The sequence below is a fragment of the Neolamprologus multifasciatus genome, chromosome 15 (genome assembly GCF_963576455.1).
Source record: "Neolamprologus multifasciatus chromosome 15, fNeoMul1.2, whole genome shotgun sequence".
NCBI classification, from domain to species: Eukaryota; Metazoa; Chordata; class Actinopteri; order Cichliformes; family Cichlidae; genus Neolamprologus; species Neolamprologus multifasciatus.
Window position 1 is genome coordinate 9,943,140 of NC_140453.1, and position 22,987 is coordinate 9,966,126.

The 22,987-nt window shown below is 39.8% G+C and overlaps 2 protein-coding genes and 1 long non-coding RNA gene across 12 annotated transcripts in view; 1 reads left to right on the forward strand and 2 right to left on the reverse strand.

Annotated features, from left to right (window-relative positions):
* Positions 1 to 1,118, reverse strand: part of LOC146501573 (uncharacterized) — an 8,573-nt gene extending 7,455 nt beyond the window's left edge. For 2 of the 10 annotated variants that reach the window (XM_085132501.1, XM_085132494.1), the window contains exons 1-3: positions 575 to 874; positions 314 to 492; positions 40 to 147 (exon numbers count right to left, since the gene is read on the reverse strand). In XM_085132501.1, coding sequence (XP_084988627.1) covers positions 40 to 147; positions 314 to 492; positions 575 to 749 — 462 coding nt within the window. In that variant the 5' untranslated portion in view covers positions 750 to 874. Of the gene's footprint in view, positions 1 to 39; positions 148 to 313; positions 493 to 574 lie in introns of all 10 variants that reach the window. The other 8 variants (XM_085132499.1, XM_085132495.1, XM_085132500.1 and 5 more) reach the window with 8 other exon arrangements.
* A 3,264-nt stretch (positions 1,119 to 4,382) lies between these two features.
* On the reverse strand, positions 4,383 to 7,131 carry jdp2b (Jun dimerization protein 2b). Its single transcript, XM_085132508.1, has 3 exons — positions 6,064 to 7,131; positions 5,671 to 5,775; positions 4,383 to 5,477 (listed from the first exon to the last, which is right to left on the reverse strand). Exons 1-3 carry the CDS (start codon positions 6,256 to 6,258, stop codon positions 5,286 to 5,288), a joined length of 492 nt encoding a protein of 163 aa, XP_084988634.1. The 5' UTR covers positions 6,259 to 7,131; the 3' UTR covers positions 4,383 to 5,285.
* A 6,855-nt stretch (positions 7,132 to 13,986) lies between these two features.
* LOC146501575 (uncharacterized) lies at positions 13,987 to 22,600 on the forward strand. The gene is made up of 3 exons (XR_014869301.1): positions 13,987 to 14,066; positions 17,007 to 17,086; positions 19,812 to 22,600. It is a non-coding gene; the product is annotated as an uncharacterized LOC146501575 (long non-coding RNA).
* The last annotated feature ends 387 nt before the right edge of the window (positions 22,601 to 22,987 follow it).

The window sequence follows — 22,987 nt, forward strand, 5'->3', positions numbered from 1 at the left end:
AAACTGAAGTTTTGAATGTGATGTTTTTAAAGTCGTTACTAGACTCTGAATGCTGATGTTTTCAAAAAGCATCGCCATCAGATACTGTGTCCCTTCAGCCTGAAGTGAGTTCCCTTTCAACTCGAGGTGGGTGACTACACCGTGACTCTAAAACATTAAAAAATAAATTAATACAAAATGATACAATATTGTTTAAAAAGTACAGACTCATTTGAAATATGTTACAGACTCATTACATGACCAGAACTTGATCCAGTATGACCTACACCATCTTAATTTGGGGATCGCATGAATAGCTAGAAAAAAGGATTACTTTCAGAAGGATAGCCAGAGCTTTGGCCCCCAGAGGTCCCAGCCCATAGTAATTCAGGTCTAGAATATCATCATCCAAGTGGCGGAGGATGTAGGAAACAGGAACGGCTCCTGTCTGCTTGCAGGCCTTTAGATACACGTCTGATGGGGACAAATTCAATCTCCTGCTGGAGGTGAAAACTGAAATGAAAATAAGAAGACGTGACGGGTAAATAAAAAACCACATCTACTATTACGGAATTGTTTTGCTCCATGAACATACTACTGTCTTCCAGGTCAGTGCTGCATTCATCATCACTGTGCCCTGCTTGGCCCGTAGTGAACTTGATTTCCTCCTGGGGTCCTCTGGACAGGACTGACTGAACAGAGGGCTGCTGCTTTTCCTCTTGTGAATTGGACTGAAAATCCACACTGTCTTCATGAATGTTATTCATCATGGCACGAGATCCTGACAACCTCAAGTGTATGTTTGGAAGACAACATAAGAGGAGCAGACAGGTAGGATTCACTGCTGCAGGCTATTAGACTGTTTAAGCAACACTGTGTAATTTTTGTAAACTCCTGTGCACTGCCATTTTTTAGGCATTAGCATCTATATGAGTGCAAAGAGCTGCACATGAAAGTTTTTACACTGAATTTATTAGGGATATGCATGATTTACAAATATTCAGATGAGTTCTATTTAACTGCCCTACAATAAAAGAAGAAAATGTGATCAACTATGCAAAGTACCCAGACTCGACCGACAAAGTGAGATGAAAGTCTAAACATGTACAGATATTGACAACTGTCAGAAAGGTTATGTGTGGCACCCCTTCAAAAATATATAAAAACGGGGCACAATTAAAGCTACCGAGAGTCTACCACCACTATCCACAGTAGCAGAGAGCACACTGGGCAGTGGGCAATCTTTAGACAACAATCATCAGTGAAAACTGAACTTGATCTTGAAATATCTTTGCATGAAAAACCCACTCCTGGTATTTTCATCAGCTTAAATATTCAGACTTCCTGTCTTCCCCAACATTTAAAAATCCTGGAAACGCCCCTGGCTATGCACTACGTCCATGAGCAATGTGAACCTGATAAAGAAAACTGCAGAAACAACACACGGGATAGTTTTACATGATGTTTAAAGATCTACTGAACTTAACATGACTTACTTTACAGCGCATTTATTTAACAGTGAGGTAGAAGAAGAGCTGCCAGCTAACTAGCTACCTAGCTACTACTGCATTTTATCAAGCAGTTAACAGTTAGACCAGCAGAAGAGGGGAAACACTGTTTTATTCGGAATTAAAACAAGTATTTACTTTTTTATATAAAATCCTAAGAATTAAAGAAGACGATTAAGAAGACGTTAAGAAGACGATCCAACGGCTGATCAGGAGAAGGAAAGTTATGAAAGATCCGAGGGCGGCCGGAAAATTATCGATAAAAACAAATGAAGCACACTGGAAACGGCCATTTCCATCTTAAAAAAAGAAAGAAAGAAAAGTATCCTATATCAATTAATAATGGTTTAAAGTATGGTAATAGTGAAGACTTTGATTCGTTTATATAGATAAGCACTAGATGGCGCTGTTCACCGCAATCCCTATCGAGATGAGACCGGATGTGGTTGTAACGTGGGAGAGACCAATGACTGTTTAAAGCACTCCTTTATACAGTCACTGGGAAAGACTACCAATTCTACCAAATGGGGTAAAATATAACCACAAATATGAGTTGTTCTTTTATTGCAATAATCTCCCACACCCTTTTTTAAAACATACGGCACATTGTGACGTCGACGTGTTTTTGCTTCTTATTACTAATTGTTAACACTTAAGTGCAAAGGCTGTGGGAAAGGATCACCACGTATTTGACTCTAATGTTCTCACAGAGCTTTGATTTGATTTTGTTTATAGTCGACACGCATGTGGGTACTTTGTTTCAAATTTGAGAAGTTTAGCTCAGAACAATACAGGCAAAATGTTACAAACATACTCCTGTCATTTGGTTCAGCCTCTGTAGCAAATAAAAACTTGTTAACAATTTATTTTTCGAATTATAAACACTTGAGGTTTTATTTATTTTGTAGCTCATACCAGCAGGTTTTAAAGGGAATTCTGTTTGATTTTCATCTATAGTGTTTTGGAAAAGTCTTGAGCCACTCCTCATCTCATGCTTCCAAGGAGCCAGACTCGTCATTTTTAATCTGGTCTTGAGCAATATTTCTTCAGGCTTTCTGGAGATCTTTCATTGTTTGGCTGCTTTTAAACTCATTCTTAGTCCAGTCCTTCCACCGGACATTTTCAGAAGAACAGAAGAATTATTTTAGGTTTGTTAAGATACTTAAACAAACAAACAAACAAACAAACAAAACAACAACAAAAACCCTACCTAACCAACTACTTCGAGAGATGAACCAGTGTTGTGTTTACATATAACAGACAACTTAGCAAATATTCCATTTTAATGTTATCTTTAGGCACTTGGTTATTAGCAACCTGACAGGCGTAACCACCAACAAGGCAATTCCCAAAGAGCTATAGTTTTATCTTAAATAAGATATTTAAATATTTTAAATAAGAAAAAAATCACACAAAGACCTGACACAGGACCTGAGAGATGCACCTGAACCTTCAGTCGATACATTACTGTTCACTGTAGACTCATCACATCACACATGGTTTCAGTGGACGAGAGGTACAGCAGTAAGTGTCCACAGCCACGTGTAAAGCAAAGTGAAGGGGCTATCATGGTTTGGGGCTGCATTTCAGCCAGTGGTTTTGGGGAGCTTGTGAAAATTAATGAAATTATAAACGTAAAAAGATTTTGATCCACCATGCAATGCAACCTATATAAAGTATGTGACTGGCAATGGCTTAATTTTTCAGCATGACCAATGATCCATGTATATTTGAATATGTTTAATGCATCGCTGCAACCATTTTGTTTTCTTAGGAAAATATAAAGAAATGAGGGGTCACTCGAGACCTTTGCACAGTATTGTACATTATAATTGGAAGAGAAAGGGATTATCAGGGAAATCCTCAAAATGTATAACGATTTTTGTCCTGCTGTTCATGATCAAATGGTAAATGTCAATACTTCAGTGCAACTTTAACTCAAAGTCACAGTGCAAAGTTTGAATTTAGTTGAGCCTCCACCAATAAGTCAAATTGCAGTTCATATCTATGTCTATCCAGACTTGACATTTTACATGACAAATGTCATCATCTTATCTTTTTATCCTGTGTAAAATGTCATCATCATGAGGTTAGAGTGACTGATATTTGACTGTGGACTCGTGTGCACTAAAGAACTCATGCGATAAATTTCTGTGTAACCATGGATAAGGATTAGTTTCATTGACCACATTAAAGCTGTAACTAAATCTGCTTTTTGGCATCTCAGAAATGTAAGTGAGAGATTATGTGTCCCAGCAAGAGCTAGAGAAGCCCATTCACAATTTCACTTCTTTCCTAGTCAGTTCGTTCTTTAGTTGAAGTCAACATTTTCTCAAGGCAATATGTCACAGTGTTTTTTCCTCTCTGACCATGAAAATCTAATTAGCTCATCCTTGAGCTCAACTGCATATTTGTGCTAAATTTAAAGAAATATCTTCCAAGTGTTTGTGAGGTATCATATTCACAAAAAAGAGTCAGTTCTAATAAATATACTAATAAAATACATGTTCCAATAAACACCAGACTTGTAAACAGTAATAAAGTACTAGGATAAATTCTACAATGAAGAGGCAGCCAGTGATCGTCAGCAGGTACTGGGGTGTCTGCTGTCGGGTTAGTTCTGTGCCGTCTGTCATTTCTCGCGGTGAGCTGTGAACAAAGGGATCTATGTTAATCAAGGCTTGAAGAAATAAAAGCATGAGTGACCTTTTCAGAGTTGTGCAAACAAAAGTAAAGCCCTGACTTTGGCAATATACTGAAGAATAGCGCTGAAGAAAATGTGATTGCACAACATTTGGCATTCTGTAATTCTAGTGTCATGACCGGCTGGTGCAAATTCAACTTCAGTATATTGCAATATTGCATTTTTACAGGTGTAACGTAATGGAAGGAAAATATAAATAAAAGGTCTTTCTTGTAGTTAGAAAATAAAATTTAATCTATTCAGGATATCAGTTTATACATAAAGAGAGATGCAGAACAGACACTGAAATACTGCTCAGCTGAGGAGCCTCTACTCCTTTTCACAGCTGTTTGACAGCGCAACATGACAGACTGCGAAGACTGAAAGACAAATCACATCAAGTGATTCACAAGCATTTCATATATGTTTATGTATAGAAAGCAGTATAAAACAAGTACAATAATGGACAGACAACAAGTCCAAAAAATAAGGGTGTAAACATTTTGTGTATATGTGCTTTTCATGACGCCAGCGTCACCACAAATCGGATCAACCGGTAACTGCCATCGTCGAGGCAGGGTATAGAAATAAACATTGAAAAAAAACAAAAAACCTCTACTCCATTTGGTGTATCTGTAATGAGTATTTTATCCTAATAACTCTACACCTGTATATTTCAGCTAGCACACATTAGGAAAACTGCAGAACACTGCACTGAAACAATGCCACACAATCTACGCAGGGCTTTTGTAACAGAGCACCATAGTGATATTAGTGTGTTTCCTCAGCGCTGTTTCCAGTCATACTCTACTGTTTCCATTGGTCCCTTTTTTGTAGAGATGGTTGAAGTAACAACGAGGCACAGCGGGTATCAACAACAACACTTAATGTGGAGATGAACCTGGGTACTTCCAGTCTTCCAATGGACAGAGCCAGCTCGTGTAGCAGTACTGAGGAAGCCCCACAACCTCAGATCTTTGGACAAAGTCTCCAAAAGTCTCCAGCTTGGAGCTCAAGTGCTTCTTTAGAAATGTATTGCCAGTTATGTTAACATATAAACGGCAGCCACGGTGGTGCTAGTTTGGGCTTCAGGAACTTCCCTGGTTTCTCTTTTTTCACTTGGTTTCAGAGGACAGCTGCTCCAGCAGTGGGTTGGCCTCGCTCTCAGGTGTTTTGACGCTGTCGGTCCTCACGATGCATGTCGGCCGGTGGAGATTGAGCATCACCATTAGCTGCTGCCTCTCCAGACGGAGCTCCTCGATCTGGGCTTTCAGCTCCGAGTTCACCATTTCCAGACGTTCCGATTCCTGGACAAAGGCATTCAATTAGTACATACTACTGGAAAAAACACCCCACAGAGGACAATCTTACGCTTAATGACTTGATATTGAAATCTCAGGACAAAAACTAATCTAACTACAAACATGAATAAGTGGTTTGAGATCATGAAAAATGATTTTGTTCTGCTCTTCAGCGTGCAGTGCTGAATCATGAACTCACCCTTTGAAGGAAGTCAGTCCGTTCCTTCTTTTTGTTTCGGCATCGTGCTGCAGCTACTTTGTTTTTCTCTCGTCTTCGTTTCCTCCTTTCTTCATCTTCATCCATCTGCAAATACAAAGTATCACTAATATTGAAACAGAAGAGGTTTTTACATTTTACTGTTCTTATTTTTCCATTTCAATCACAGGTTGTACAAAAAAGCGGACACAGCCACCCTGAGGTTATCCCTTGGCTTACTGATTTGAAGCCATGAATTTGACACTTTGGCTGCTACCATGTCTTCTGTTTTTTTATGACTCTTGATGATAAAACAATAAAGCCTGACTTGATTGGCTAATACTCCCATGACATTCACGTTTCACACACTCTTTACTCTTTTCTCTTCCTCCTCACCTCTGTCTTGATGGCCAACGGCCGTTTCCCCAGCCTGCCCAGGAAGTGCAGCGGAGACAGCATGGTGCCCAGCTGGCGGAAGTCAGCCAGCTTGAGTTGATCGGTGAGCGTGGTGGCCGAGATGCCCGCCAGTGGGCCCAGACTGGGAAGGGAGCCCGCCGCCAGCGAAGGGTCAGGTATCTGTCCCGGCATCATGTCCAACCCGGCCACCACCGCCGCTGTGGGAGGGGAGGGGAAGAGGCGAGGGGGTAAAGAGAGGAAGGAAAAGAGAAAAGAGGAAGAGAGAGATGATTAGGATGAGAGTCAAGCCTAAAAACAACTCGCTGACAGTGAAAATTCAGCTTTTTTTTCTCCACCACAGAGAGAAGCATAGTGCACACACCTATTTTAAATATTTGAGTCTGTAAATCTTCCATTCTAAAAGAAGAAATAATGAAATTAATTAAAACAAATTTTTTTAAGACTTCATGGTGCCAATACTAATATTTTTTCTATTTAATCATAATGCTTTGTTATCAATTTCTGCTCACTTTCACAAAGGAAAAGAAATATTGATTATAAATACTAACTTAATTTTTTTAAAGTCCTCCAGCCCGCTACCTTATATCTGATCTATCCCTGCATCTGTACTGATAGCTATGATTTTATTCATACCAGAAACCATGTCACGGGTGCATGCATTTTTCTTTGGATCCCCCCCCTTTTTTTTTTCTGACTCCGTTATGATAACATAAACATTTATACTTATTATACTGCAGCCATCTGACAGCATCTTTTGTCTTATTATGATGTTATACAGATTGCCTTTGACACACACACTCGTTTTTCACCATTTTTTGTCTTCGTCATCAAATATCTTTGTAAATACTGGCTGCTGTTTTTACGAATGATTTCAAAAGTTGACTGTGTTGACAGCTGTGTTATCTTTTCAGTAGGCAGCGGGTGAAGAAAAGAAAAAAAAGAAAACACAAAAACCCAAACACACTCACACGCACAAACACAGACAGTGTAAGCAGCAACATACTCATTGCTGTAGCTTCACATTCAAAAGGAAGCCACGAATCTAAAACACAGATCTATCTTATCTTAACTATCGTCTTTTACCTTCAGATAATTTACAAAGAAGTTTTGATCTCTGTTCATTTTTTTTTTGTTTCCTCATGAAAAGATTTTAAAAGTTATCAGAAGCATTTGTGCCAAAACAGAGCTGGGTAACACTCATGCATTCCATCACCACCTCTCTTCCAACAATTTGGGGTATTTTAGAGGGTTTGACCACAGTACTTTTTAATGTAATCAGGCAGGAATGAAGGACAGAGGAGAAAAAGCAGCATTCACGCAGGCATAAAGGAAGTGGCTGGAGAATTAAGACGTCTCTCTAATTACTGTAAGGCAGAGAGTTGGAAAACTTCTGATGGCCAAATAAAAAACAAATGTTCCAGATGAGAACAGTGTAACATGAACCGACTCTACCCTGTCCATCCCTGCGATCTCTGAGGAGAGGCAAACTGAGACCCACTGACTTTACTCTTACTGTTCCGCATTCGAGCAGAAAATAAAGGCACCCAAAAAATGTCAATTGTAAGCAAAACACTGGCAGACTATTTCACCTTTTCAGAGGGAATTACAAGTAGATCTAATCTATTTGACTAAATTCCTGCACACCTGATACTTCAACTTCTTTGGGTACACTGACAAAACATAGGCTCAACAGCCAAACTTGCAAATGGTATCAGATGGTATCAATGCAACTTTGACATTAACAGTTTAATTCACATTTGCTTCTTCGGCATTCAGCTGTAGCCAAACCTCCACAGGTTAGGCACCAACTGAACAAAGCACCTCTCACACCAAACCAACAAAGACGTGTATTGTGAAGTGCTAAAAAAAACAGCTAACTTTGCTGGTGGGTAACTAGCTGACAGGCTGACTGTATTTAAAGTTAAATTAGTTAAAGTTTTTCTTTCATTGCTACCCCTTTTTTGCTGGGCTGAAAGACTTTCTGTATTACAAAGGCCATGGAAGAGGTAATGAAAAAAGCAGGGTTATGTAACTCTATTCTAATGTACTCCACCCTGTGCATGGGCTGGTCCCAAAGTGTTTTTACAGGCTCACTAGAGTTTACTGTCGTGCATGGCGGAGACCATATCCAGCAATCAATATGGAACCTCTGAGATATATATGAACTAAATAAATCAAATTATTTTGTCTGTCTAATTTGCACTAGAATTCATTCATTTAACCATCTGCATCAAGTGTGGTGCAGAGGTCAGGTCTAAAGCAGCCCTATAACCATAAATTTGTTAAGCTAAAACTTCAGATCACATTTAAACTAAAGATGCAGTGCACGCACAGTAAAAATAAGCTAATCTTGCTAATTCTTTTGATTTGTCAGAAGTCTGCATTATGTATTAAACCCAAGGACAAGTTGATGTGTGGAGCCAGTCCCTCATGAGGCATTTTATTACTTAAATTCCCAACTGCCCCCTCTCTCTCGCCCTATGTATACTCCCATTTACACTGCACTTGGCAGCAGCCTGTTGTTTTTGCTGGAGAGGAAAGGAACAAGACAGCCCTGGTTTAAGAAAAAAAAAAACCCTCAGACAAAATTCCTCCTCTCTGAAACTCACAGGAGTGTTGTAGTGGAGTGGAGGGTGCCAAGGCCAACTCGTTCTAAAGAAAGAGTGTGTAAGAACAAGGAAATACAGACAATAGTAGCGCTGCACAGCTAGTTGCTGATCAATAACTTTAATGGAATTCAAAAGACGGGATCCAAACTAAATTCCGGATTGAGAGGAAAGCCACAAGAACTGAAGCTTCTTTTAGGAATTACTGAGCAAACTGCTCTGAGAGCCAAAATAGAGTCTAATATCAAAGTTGGCTAGACAGTCAGGATTGGTTTACAGACTCAAATTAGGCTCCAACCTGGACAAACAATTTTTCAAGGGAAGCTGACATTGAAGAAACTATGTTAATTCAAGTATAATCTTATTTTATGTCGATTGGACTGGCTTAACACACCCTAGTGTAACCTAACTCTGCACTGTTAGACACGTTACAAGGAAAATCCCCCATTCCTCAGTACGACGTGTTGAAACATGCAGTTGAAGTCAGCTCTTATATAGACATACACATGCGCTGATTATATAAGCTTAAATAAATCTCACATTTGACTGCACAACCTGAGATCACACAAATCAAAAGTGTGCAGAAACAGTTTTTGCCAGCAGCCTCTAGGACAAAGGTGAAATGATGCATAAAAGAAGATGACTATCAGTAGGAGACATGAAAGTTGAGTTATACACCATTCCACACAATTAAGCTCCACTGTAAACTCTAACACATAACAGGCACTCAATGTGTCTCGGTTCTGAGTTAAACATGACTTTTAAGTTGAGTTGAGTAGAAAGTTTGTTGTGTTTAATCTGTTCCGTCTGCCACACAAGTGTCTAAAAAAAAATCCCCTTTTGCAAATTCAACACCCATTCAAGCCTTAAGACATGAAACCTCACAGAAGCTTCATCTGTACAACACAGGGAAAGTTTGCTGATGCACGTCTTGCGGGGTGTAATTATACATAAAAGCATGAGTCAAAGTGAATTTTACATTTTTCCAAAAAAAAAAAAGAGGGTACTTTTCTCCTTTTCTTCTGTCAGCAGCAGCCTGCAGCCGAAGATTAGTGGTCAGCATTTGATGATGCAACGGCCTTACTGTGCTTTTGCAGTCGAGCAGAAAAGCCAGTGCCACAGCTTTTAGGTCCACAGCAGCCTCGGACAAAGACACCTACACAACACCAGCAGCAGTGTGGGCACCGCTAGCTCACTGAGGGGACATGAGCTGAAGCCAAGGGCGGTGAACGGAAACATCACATATTAGCTATGAAATATAGGTTCTGGCATTAGCCCAAAGCCAATCTAACTGCATGCGAGTTAGCTGAAGGTGTGTGCGTGCTCACGTCTTTTGCTAGGCCAAATGTCTCCATTTCCTGAAAGCAATTAGAAGTACCAAAGAATTCAGGCTCTTATAGACCAGCAGCATGAGTGGAGGACCCGTTATCCTCATTCTTTTTAAAGACTGGCTGAGATGGTCAGTTCGAGGATACAGGGGTTTTCATAGACTACTCATTACCTGCACATAATACTGCAACCATTATGGCAACTGAAAACAGAAGTCAAAACTGCTTGCATTACGGGAAAGACGTGCATGCTTCCCTTGATGCCATTTTACCACCATTTGTCAGCACACTATTAGAGTCTAATTGTGGATTAATAAGTCGTTGCACGGCCCACACACACCAGTGCACACCTTGCAAAAGTGCTTCTACAGCTCCAAACTCAACATGAGCCCTGAAAATGAGCAATGAGCATAGAGGCTGTGGCCAAGGAACACTCTCTCAATCTCCGGCCAAGGTCTAGGAGATCATCATTACCGTCTGCACTCAGTCAGGCTGTGTGTTGAGTTACAGCCTTTCGCAATCCTCTGAGGAAACCAGGGAATTTGGCACCAGCTTTCCTCAAGAACAGGACAGTCCAAATATACAGTGTCAACATTCCTCCAAGCCTCATTATATTTTCATTGGAGGGACAGGACAAGACGCAGACATGGGATTAATAGGTGCTGGTCTGATGGAAGATGAGTGGAAGTGATTTTTTTCTCTTTTTTTTGGGGGGGGGGGGGGGTATTCTTGTGGGTTAAATAGCTGCCGAGACAAAATTTACTTCACCAGAAATTCCTCTTATGGAATTGACTTAATACTCCCAAAGCAATTCAGTCCACAGGTAGTAATAGCAATACTTTTCCTTTACAGTTTGGAGTGAGTGGGATGGAGTGCAGCACATGCAGAGCTTATCTTTTGTTGAAATTACACAAGAGAAGCCCATTTAACTGCTGCGTTTTATTGCAGACTTTGACCTGAGAACGACATTTTTTCCAGGCAAATCCAAACACTAAACACCTGCAGATATGCACAAAGCATGCAGGCTGTGGCTGCCATCATTCAAACATTAGTATGTGATCTTTGGCTGTGTTCCTGCTTGGCCTGCTTCGTGCCATTCAAACAGTCGCACATCTATATTCTGCATCTGGGTGGTCCTGGTCGAGTTATTATAACGTTACTATTTTTCCTCCATGCTGTAAGTCAAGATTAGGCTGTGCATGGCACAAAGCTTAGGCTCAGCTCAGACACGGATTAAAGGAGTCAAAATGCTGGCAAAAGCCTTTTTAAACGTATGGATTTCACATCTATGACAAATCCAAGACAAGTCCTGTGCAATCTCTGACAACATGATATTGGCCAACCAAGTCCAGAAAATTAGATTTAATGCTGCCTGTTGAAACAATCTCAGTTCTTATGTAACTTGTGGTTGTCACTTTAATGAGGTTTCATACTTTGTCCTCTAGTGTTTCCCCATCCGCCTCATGTCAAGCAGACACTTGTACAGTGCAGACTCTGGAGCGATCAAACAAGCCGTTCAGTGCTTTTATTCCTCTCAAAGACTAGAAGCTAAAAGGTTTATGTTTAGCTCCACATTTAACACAAGGGGTTCCATTAATCTTTTTTTTTTCTAAAGGGTCCTTTTATAAGAAATACCAGTGTTTCTCTCAGTTACACCATTGGACATGCGGCTGTTTGCTTCCACAGTTTGCATCTAGTCTCCTTGGCAAAAAGGTTTTTACAAACCATGTGGAAAGGCTTATGGGGGACTACAATGTGATACTGATAATGTGATACACATAGCAGTGAATGGCTACTCCCCCAGCATTTTAGTATTAGCACCACTGAGCCTGGCTGTTGCATAGTTGGCTCGCTCGCCTGCAATGCGTCTGCTGTCTATTGAGTGTACTGAGGTGCAGCTTGGCAATTCTAGCTCTCCAGAGACACACTGGAAGGCATTTCTACTTAAAATAAACTCTGTGCGCCCACGTCCAGCCTCACAGCCCCGTCGGCCCCGCGCTGCCTGTCGGCTCGCCAGCCCTTCCCCATTAATCCACTGCAGCGTTCCATTTATGCAGAAACCATCCTACGGATGTGCCCAGGCAGGCGCTGGGGCATTTAAACCCTCTACAACATGCTCATTCACTTAGACCCACACAAACACAGACACAGACACAAAGGAAGCATACAGTATATAAAGAGCACACACGAATAGTTTCCCCTGCGTGGCATATAGCTGTACGCTGCACCCGCTGAACGGTATGTACCTCCATATAGGAAAAAGCTGAACCTATGAACTTGCAAGTGACAACCATCCCCTACCAATCATTTTTCCAATACCACGATTGGCCTCTAACCTTGAGGTCAACAAGGGCAGATAAGCTGGCCTGGATACAGTTACATATACAGTAAATCTTTTTATAAGAAGTTGATAAGGGCGTGTTTTTCAGTAGCTCACACCATCAGCAAGAGGAAAACAGTCGCTGTAGTAAAAAAAAAAAAAGTCAAGGGCTGGAGTATGTTTATCTGATATGCAAATATACATTTAAGCACCAAGCGCATGCACACACATACACACACACACAACCCCCACCCCCCTACACACAAACAGAGTTTCCTCTCAGCTCCCAGAAAACTACACTCAAGCATTTGGGAGCCAAAGCAAAGACTACAAATGTAAGCCAATATGAACACACATTCTTGGCTGTACTCGCATGCTCCCAAAGAAATCTCACACTTCATTTGCATTACTTATATTTCACGGTGAGCTAACAGCACCAAGATATTTTCTTCTCAAGAGAGCATCTCTGATTAATCGCATCTAGATTTGTCTTAAATTGATGCAACTTTGTTTGGAAAGTTTTACAATCTCCAGTGGACCCCTTATTTTGTTGTTAAAATGTCATGTTAAAGACAGTTTTTAAGGATCCGACAAAAAAAAAAAAAACACACATTTTCTCTCGTTTCCCCCGTTTTGTTTCTGTTTTATGTTATTATAATGTAATAACTTTAGTGCTGACAAACCAAACAGGAATAAAATAAATAATGGGTGTTAATTCTGCAGACCTGACCTGCACGTCTTATCTTACAGCTCCCTGCAAGTTTTTTGCATGGAGAAGCTGGACTGGACTAAGAGTCCGTCTGATATTAACGCTAATGCACAGAATGACTGTACAAAAACTTTTCAGACATGTTTGCTGAAAGTGAAAGGATACAGCCTTGCAGAGCCATGTAGCTCGCTGTAACAGGCTAGCGTAGCTAGCGGTTAACTTTGAAACTCTCAATGAGTGTAAGCCGTTGCATAACTGTCTTCAGAAAGCTAACCGACGCTGGAGTTTAGCAACACAGAAAGGAAGAATCCCAAGATGAAAATACACCCTGACACAAGCGGGCTATAATTTAGCTAACGAGGCTGTAAATAACGAGCTATAAAGCGACAGTTGCTACAACAGTTGTAACAACAACGGGCTTAATGGTTGCGGACGCAACAAATTGACTTCTGCGGTAGGAGCACGGAAAACTTTAAAACTGTAAGGAAACTAGGACTTTCCCGAGCAGTTGAGTGACAGTAGGTTTTAATATAGGAATACGTACATAAATGTCTCACGGGAATTTGTAATACATACCGAGGAAAAAAATGCATGTGTGGTAAATGTCTACAACGTAGTGAAAAAAGTGTGAGAAAAATGCAAAAACACGAAGCCTGGCATTTTAGCTAAATACGAACACAGAAACAAAGACTAGGAGGCAACAGCAGCACATATCTCGACGCTTCGCTAACACACTTACCTGTTGTAGGTCCTAAAAAAATCCGCAGTATTAGGAGGACCGTGTGGGAGTCAGGAGTCGGATGTGGGGTTTTGGGACTAAGTGAGGTCGTTGCATCAGCCCGTTTAAGTACTGAACTCGGCTCAGGAATGCGGAACTGCTGCGTCAGACGTAAGCATGGATGAAAATAGGAGGACGACTGAGGCCCCGCCCATAGCAACAAGAAAAAACATACACAGACTGCAGAGAGGAAAGTTTCAGCCCGGAGGACACACGGAGAGAAAGAGATACGCACTCCCGGGTAAATACACGCCTGCCACGGCAATAAACGAGTCAATAAATAAAATTGTGACTGTAAACACACCGCACTCATCTTAGCTGCGGGTGTTTGGCACTGCCAACAACAAAAATATAGACTACCAGTCCAAGTAGTAAGTTATTTATAGCCTATAATAAAAAGGTTATGTTGAAATGTGATAGTTTTTATCAATTGTATCAGTACGTGCAGCGCTAACAAGTCACACACAAAGAGATTTTCATAGTCATTGTTAATTTAAGACAGGGGGTGTCAAACATAAGGCCCAGGGGGGCAGAGACTGCCTGTGCAAAGACTTCAGTCCCGCCTACTGGATGGCTTTGAACAATGTGAAAGAGATCACAAATTTCGGACTTTTAACTTTATTTTAGTACGTTTTACAGCTTTTCCTATTAATAACGACCCCACCCATGGCCATCCAGATTGGCCTGAGTAATTAAGCAATATAATTACTAGATATAATAATAGAATAATACAATTTAAAGGTAAAGTTAGATTTTTATAGCACCATCTGCTTTTTTTTTTTTTTTTGTAAATTAACAAAAAAAACAACAACACATTTTTTATATAATTACAGGGCAGTCTGGTCAAATTACAGAACCTTCTATCTTTCATTTATTTCTTATAATTTAAGTCCATATAGTTGTGCTGACAGATGTACTGCAGTAGCATTTCTTTTTCAGGTAGAAAACGGTAACCTGCTGTTAAAATCACACTTGTTTTTCTCATATTATGATATCTTAAGGATTCCATTTGCATGTCTGTGAAGGTTCTCAGTCATCCAGGTCATGGTAATCTAAGAAACTTGACTGGACTTCTTCAAGTTTCTTGAAGAGGTTTCACCTCTCATCCGAGAAGCTTCTTCAGTTCTAAGATATTTAAATTCAATTTGTGTTTACTCTGACAGAAAGGTGAGTTTCATTAGTCTGGCCCACTTAAGATCAAATGTGGCCCACAATGTAAAATCAGCTTGACTTCCCTGATTTAAGACATTTTTAGAGGCCCAAAGATATGAAAGCAATCCATGCATGGTTTAATTATGACTTACCAGTTTAGTGCATATGAAAATGTATTGATTTGTGACCAATAAGGCCTCTAACATTCCCCTTTCCTTCTGTTGTTTTTCATTTGAATATAAATAAGATATAAACTACTGTGCAAAAATCTTGAAGGAGCTCCAATTTCTTTATATTTTTCTGGGAAAACAGCACATATGTGCACTGTTTTATTGAAACACACAAATATAAATGGAAATGCACTTTAAAGGCAAAAACTGAAAAGGGAGTTTGTGCAATTCTACCAAGAGTGAAACACAATATTCATATTTTATTCAACACAGCCTGAACTCTTGACTGACAGACCTGCCCTGTGATTTATAGATGGCTGTAGACGCTCACTGTTGCACCTCTCCCCTGACCTCTTCACCACACGTCAACAATGATTTGATCCAAAGACGTCAAATTTGGATTTATCAGTCCATAAGACGTATTGCCACTGATTCTCAGTCTTGTGTAATTTGACATACCTCAGCCTTTCCTTCCTGTTCCGTGTCTCTTAGATTATATGATTGCACTTGATGAATGAAGATAAAAATGACTACAAAAAATATGAGCATTAACAAGTATTCACAAGAAAGAAGAAGGAAAAAACTTAAACGTAGTAATTAAAGTAATCTTTCTACTCTTGTGGGAGCACTTATTTAACCTGGGTATTCTTACGTGGTGCATATACACTGCTTGCATGTACTAATATCTTTATTAAAGTGATATTACTGCTGAGTAGATCACACAAGCCTGCAGCGTATTTGCAGAAGTGTTATGAATTGACTGAGCATAGATTTAAAAAATATTTTTATGCAAATACCTGGAAAAACCTAGTCTGAGCATAGCCTCACAAAGGAATGCTGACATTGGAGTCTTGCAGCCTACAAACAAAGAACCAAACAAAAAAAAGTCTCAACTGAACATCTGGAGATTAAATGTTTTTGAACTCTTCCACTGAAAACTAAGATCTCATGTTTGCTGTGGAGAATGAAAGTGGAAAGTTTGTGCCAACCTCATATCTGATTTTAACGTGCATGTTAATGAGCAGAATCTCTGACTTCACTTTTAGTTTGTAAATAGGCTTCTTTAAGCTCTGTCATATGGAAACTTGAAGCCTGGATTGCGTATGATCTGCCTATTCAATAAAGTACACTACTTACAGAGGACACATACATATTTTTAGGGGATTTATGTTTTTTAAGGGAAAAACTATAGTACAGCAGTATAATTCAGGGGATATTTAAGGTCATTTCTGTTGTTTTCAATTTAATCTGACAACTTGCTTTTCAGTTGTCAAGTTTCTACTTCAGTTTCCTTGTTGTGTCATAAACATAACTACAACTGAAGGTGTTTTTTGGAGAGTTGGCACCACAGTTTCACTGCGCTTCTTTCACCTTTTTTTTCACCCTTTACCCTTTTAGCTCTCAAAGGTACAGCTGCAGCTGCAGCATACCTTTTCTTAGAAAAGTTCAACACGAAGGTAAAAAAAAAAAAATGTGGTTAAGGAAGTTTGTTGCACAAATAATACAGTCAGTCCTGCACGTTATTTGCACAATAGCTACCCTGAATGACCATTTTTGTTTTCTTTATTCATTCCTTGTCCTGATTGAGCATAAAAGAGAAAAAAAAACCAAACAACCGTGAACAAAATTGTGCTGAAATATTTCTAAAGGTGGTTCCAGAAAGTTCTGAAAGCCTCTTCCTAATGCTTCCCTCTACTGTGGGCAACAGAAACTACATCTAACTGGACATTTCTACTTATAGGGACGTGCAGTTATTGTTTTAAAAGGCTACAAACAAACTGTTGCTATAAGGAGTTGCTTTTTGCCCTCTTTCACTTTATCGCAGTGTTGAGTTATGCATCTCCTTTTATACATTGCAGATACAGCTGAGAAGTTGTGCCACAATTTGAAAATGGATGTAAACAGCGCTGTCACCCCCAAACACTGCTATTGTTTTCTGGTAAATCTTCAAACTGCTTTAAAAGCACCTTATCTTAACACATCAAGCCGTCCTCAGTGTCTTTTGTTGCGTGTCATGTTTTTATCTTCAACATCAGCTTAGGCTCAGTTTTGGTTTTGCACGATGCCAGCTCAACTGTTCGACCTATAAAAAGCGGCTGAGTTATTGGAGGCTCACCAAAATGCCCCGCTCTGTTCCTTTTTTTAGATTCTAATTTGGTTCTCTGCTGTGATTTATGCCTCGCATCTGACGGCAGGTCGGGGCCGACTGTGCGTCAGAGTCGCTCTTAACGCAGATGACAAATTTTTAGGGGAGACATTTGGAGTTAATAAAGCAGAACTGAGTCCATGACCAGACGGATTATTATAAAACAGGGTCCTGGATGTCTGTGGTTAAAACAGAGGTAACACTCCCTTTGCAGGTGTAGGCTTTCAGCCGGGTTCCTTTGTGCCTGCAGGGAGGCAGCCAGAAATGTCACTCACTACATGAACACACATGGTGCACATTTGACATTCGAAGACAGAGCCGTTACTCACAAAAACAATGAGCCTTGATAATGAAACTAAGAAAATAACACAGCGTGGTATACAGGCAAGTGTGTAGAGCACGTTAGTTAAAGGAAAAAGATCTTTAGTGAGCGTGTAACAGTGCACAGGAATGACCAAAAAGGGTGCTGGTAAAGAAAATCCAGGTCTGTCTCAGGATGTGTAAACCACAACGTTTCTAAAGCTACTTTCCTGTTTAAACCTTTGCAATCGTACCTCAACGCCTGCCTATAAAGAGCTTTATTATTTGTCTGCTGCAATCCTGCTTTGCATTAAAGCACGAACTCGGGTGCACTTTTGAGCAGCTGCCACCCTGATTAATGGAGAGTGAGTGGAGTTTGTGGTTTTGCTGCTCTGCCAAACTCGTGCAGAGTTCATAGTACGTGGGCGTCAGAAGTCAAGGTAAAGCAAAACCAAATATTTTTTGCCAAAAGCAAGTAAGCATTTTTATTTATTTTTTTCTGTCTTTCTAATCATTTGTTACATTTCCAAGTCTTCATCACATTCTAAAATTGATAAACAAGTTCAGTCACACTTCTTTATCTTTTCCAAACCCTTGGCCTGAATAAATTCCGTAGGTTAAATGTTTTGCTGTAATATTATCCAACAGCACATCTTTGGGAAATACCCAGTGAACCAGACACCTCCAGACACAAAATCTGACTCATTAACCTCCACGCTGCAGACACTAAATGTTATTTTTAACACTACTCCATTTGATTTCCTTCCTTCCTTTCTTCTTCTTTCCCGAGAATCTCAGACAGTTGTAGACTAAATCATAACGTGTCTATTAATTGTGCGAAGACTCACACGACAGCTCAGGTTATTTAAAACTTTATCACAGATGTCCTGAGTTTTGCCAGCCTTTGGAAATACTGTGTTACTACAGAATGACATTTCCCATTTTCTGACAGCACCGGAGCAAATGGAAATTCTTGTTTTGTCACAGTTTATTCAGCGAGCGTCACATTGTTCATACTTTGACTCTTGTGGCGACATGCCAACATTAAGGAGTACACCAACTGAAGCATTTACAATGCAGCAGCAGGTGTAACACACAGAAATGCTTACATATGGTGCTTTAGCAGACTCTATTCACGGAAATCAAGCCAACTACACACTTCATTTCTCTTTCACAACAGACTCATCTATCATAACACTACTCTTCCTCCCATATCATGGTGCATCAAATCCTACAAGAAGCACATTTTTCCCTTCCTGTAACAATCCAAATCTGTTTGTGTATGTGTGGCAACTTATTCGTTTGGTACTCAAGAAAAGAACAAGTCAGCCATTTCAATATAAACTCCTGAATCAGCACAAGATCTTTCTGATGTAATACTGAAAGTGCCATCTTGCAGTTGGAAGGAGACGGTGAGTTCACGCACGTACCAGCACCATTGTTGGCAGCATTACCCATATCAGGTGACCTAACCTTTCCCAAAAAGCACATGACATTGATTTATCCCTGCAAATATAGCACTTCCTCGGGAATATGACGGCAAGCAGGAAACAGATTGGTAAGAAGGTATGTGAGATAACAGAGCTGGAAACGTTGAGCAACGTGATGAATAACAGAAAGATGGAAATCTGGAACCGAGGCAAGCGATGTGAGACATACTACAGGGGGCTGATATCGCTGGAAATAAGTCCAACCTGAAAGCTTTCGAGCTTCTTCATGTTTCGCTCAATTCATTTAAGTTCAACTATAAACACAGACACACGGAAACATATGTAAATACCACATGGCCACATAACAAAACACAAGGCTGCCACAAATCTGTTCAAATCTTTAAAAGAAAAGATTTGAAAGTGGTGACTTTGTCTAAGCAATATAAGTGGAAAGTAGCAGCTAACCAGCCTGCAGCTGAGCTGATAAATGTGCACAGATGTTGGATTAAGTCTTTATAAAGCTGTTAACATGCAAACATTTGATTATTATCAAATCCCAAATGCAGTACATTAAAAACAAACTACATGCCCGCAGGCTCTTTTACACAGGAAACACTCAAACAAGTCAGAGTAAGGCAGAGGTGTAAATAATATATTTAGCTGTACACTCAGGTGGGAGTTTTTTGTTTATTCTTGCCACCTAGATCTAGGGACAGTTTAAGATTACATGTTTGACGGTAAGGTTATTGAACTTGAGCTTCAAGATTAAGCTTTTCTCGCATTTACAGGTGATGCAAGAGGAGACTGAATCTGCCTGAACATGCCCACTTCTTCTCCAACGGGAAAAGCCTTGGGGAGGTGCAGCTCATAGATGTTGCTGAATGCCTAATGCTACTGTCACATCAACTTAGAAAATTAATGCTGCTTATTCTTGCTTTTCCTTCAGGTACCAAAAAAGAATGTTTTATGCAGTTTTCTGTGGTGCTATTGTTTTATCGAGATATGGTTACTTCTTCCACCACAGGCAGCATTATGTTTAACCACCAAAGATATAACCAAAACAGAAAAGGTAGAAAACGGTAGTGCAGTAAAATACATGTTTACATTATTTGATTAATGTGATATGATTAGTCGCTTTAATACGAAATAATCTGTACTAAAGAAGATTTTCCAAACACCTACACTATATTGCCTTCACACGCATATGAACTTGAGGAACATCTCATTCTTAATCCAAAGGCTTTAATATGATGTCGACCCACCCTTTGCAGATATAACAGCTTCAACTCTTCTGGGAAGGCTTACCACAAGGTTTAGGAGTGTTTATGGGAATTTTTGACTATTCTTATAGGAAGTGCATTTGTGAGGTCAGAAACTGATGTTGGACAGGAAGGCCTGGCTCACATCTCTGTTCTAGCTCATCCCAAAGTTTGGCTGAGTGTGCAGGCCAGTCAAGTTTTTCAACACCAGACTTGATCATCTATGTCTTTATGGACCTTGCTTTGTGCACTGTTGCACAGTCATATTGGAACAGGACGGAGACTTTTCCCAAACTCATAAAGCTGGGACTTGACCCCTTAATTCCTAAGGGGTCAAGTGCAACTTCTAAAAAGAATAAAAACACAACATAATCCCCCCCTCTACCAAACTTTCCACTTGTCGTCATTTCCAATTGCTTCCACTTTGTTATAATAACACTAACAGTAGACTATGGAATATTTTGTAGTGAGGAAATTTCACAATTAGACTTGGTGCACAGGTGGCATCCTATCACGGCACCACACTGGAATTCACTGAGCTCCTAAGACCGACCCATTCTTAGACAAATGTTTGTAGAAGCAGTCTGCATGCCTGAGTGCTTGATTTTAAACACATGTGGCCATGGAAGTGATTGAAACCCCTGAATTCAATGATTTGGATGCATGAATTAAGGGGGTTGGATTTTATGCTACATTTAAATGTCTCTAATGTGATCATTGTGGCTGCTGTACAGACTGAGATTTTACACAAAAACAAGCAGTTTATAACATATATTATGGGTTTATGAATATGCTGCAAATAAATAGGCACCTTTGATCAGCTTCAGTGTTATAATACTACTGCTAATGTCTGTTTAAGTGCTCATCCAGGTCATGGTAGTCTAAGAAGCTTGGAAAGAAAGCAACTGGACTTCTTCAAGTTTCTTAAAGATGTTTCACCTCTTATTTAAGAGGCTTCATCGGTTCTAAAACCAAAAGACGGACAGTGAGTGTTGTCCTTTAAGTTGCTCTTTGACTCACTATTAATCATGTGCCTTATCACATGAACCAAAGTGTGAAAAAGGCGTGGTTCATTATCAGCAGAGGTTTTGGGTGAAACTACTGTCTCACCCCATCAAATGTAAAAACGTATTCAAAAAACTTAAAGAAGTCTTTCTGTCCAAGCTCCTAAGAATGCTGCTTGTACAACATACAGTATGCTACATGATGCATCAGTAATAAATATCCGATAAAAAAACATATAACAATGAAAGGGCCCATTTCTGTGCTTGCATTTGATGCCTAAAAACATATTGTTGCAAACATATTTTAATGCTTGCAGCGTCACCACTTCTCATTCTGATGACGTTGCTGCTTTTTCTTAGCTCAAGTTAGAGAACAAAAAACCACTTCTTTCACTTAGCAATCCCTGGCCTCAATCCCACTCTTAAAATAAAAACTCCTACCGCTCACATTTCACACACAAAGTTTGGTCGTGAACAACTCTGGCTCTCTGATATGGTACAACTGTGAAACAGGCTTCTGGAGGTGAGAAGCATCACGCTGCTGGACACACATAGTTTGATGGAACAAGTGGAGTGGACGGAGTGAGTGAGTCACGAAGCATCAGAGCTGTTGACGGGCCCATCCGTCAGCGCTCTGAAATAGCCATGCGCCAGGACATCACACGCACACAGTTGATATATAAAAAGAAGAACAAGAAGTTTAGTCGTGAGATAAATGGTGAAGAAAAGCACACAGGACCCTCAGAAACACTGAACTGAAGTTTGTCTAATATCTGCAAAGGTGAATGTTGCTGGCACTTCCAAATTAATTAGATTAGTTTATGCACCATTAAAAAAGTTGAACCAGCCACAAACAATTTATCAGCAGCAGATCAGGCATTCAAGGCAAAGCTTGAAATGTACATTATTTCTTGAGAAATGACCTCGGTTTATTACAGTGTTTGTGCTTAAATGCATCACTGTTGCAAATAAACATTCAGAAAATATCTTAAAAGTAAAATAACTCATCCTTAATGCCATGTCAGTCAGTTTCACAGTGCCAATATGTGGACTTTGTCTACAAGTGTCGTATACAGTGCAACTGGAATGTATTGACAGTGCTTCACTTGTTCCACATTTTGTCCTGTTATGGCCTTTTTCCAAAGTGGATGCAATTATTTTTTCACCTCAAAATTCTACACTACACCCCATAATTTATTAATTTATTAACAACTGAAGACAAAAATATAACATGTATACAAATATTAACAGCCTTTGCTCCATTGCTGCAGAAGTTTTTCTGTACTCTTCCCCAGATCTGTGCCTTGGTATAATCTTGTCTCGGAGGTGTACAGACAATTCCTTGGACTTCACGGCTTCATTTGTGCTCTGACATTCATTTTCAGCTGTAGGACCTTATATAGACAAGCGTGTACCTTTCCAAAGCATGTCCAATCAACTGAATTTACCACATGTGGACTCCAATCACGGTGTAGAAACATCTAAAAGATCATTGGTGGAAACAGGGAGCACCTGAGCACAATTTTAAGTGTTATGGCAAAGGCTGTGAATACTTCTGTACATTTATTTTTAATAAATTTGCGAGAATTTCAAGCGAATATTGAGAGTAGAATTTTGAGGTGAAAAATGAATTGGATCCTTTTTAAATAAGGCTGCAACATGACAAAATGTGAAACAAGTGAAGCACCGCGAATACTTTCC

Bases quoted from the DNA above. Each gene is read 5' to 3' on its own strand.
- jdp2b (XM_085132508.1), bottom strand. From the start codon at position 6,258: ATGATGCCGGGACAGATACCTGACCCTTCGCTGGCGGCGGGCTCCCTT. The intron at 5,776-6,063 runs GTGAGGAGGAAG...TTGTATTTGCAG, and splicing joins CGTTGGCCATCAAGACAGAG to ATGGATGAAGATGAAGAAAG. The intron at 5,478-5,670 runs GTGAGTTCATGA...GCCTTTGTCCAG, and splicing joins GGACTGACTTCCTTCAAAGG to GAATCGGAACGTCTGGAAAT.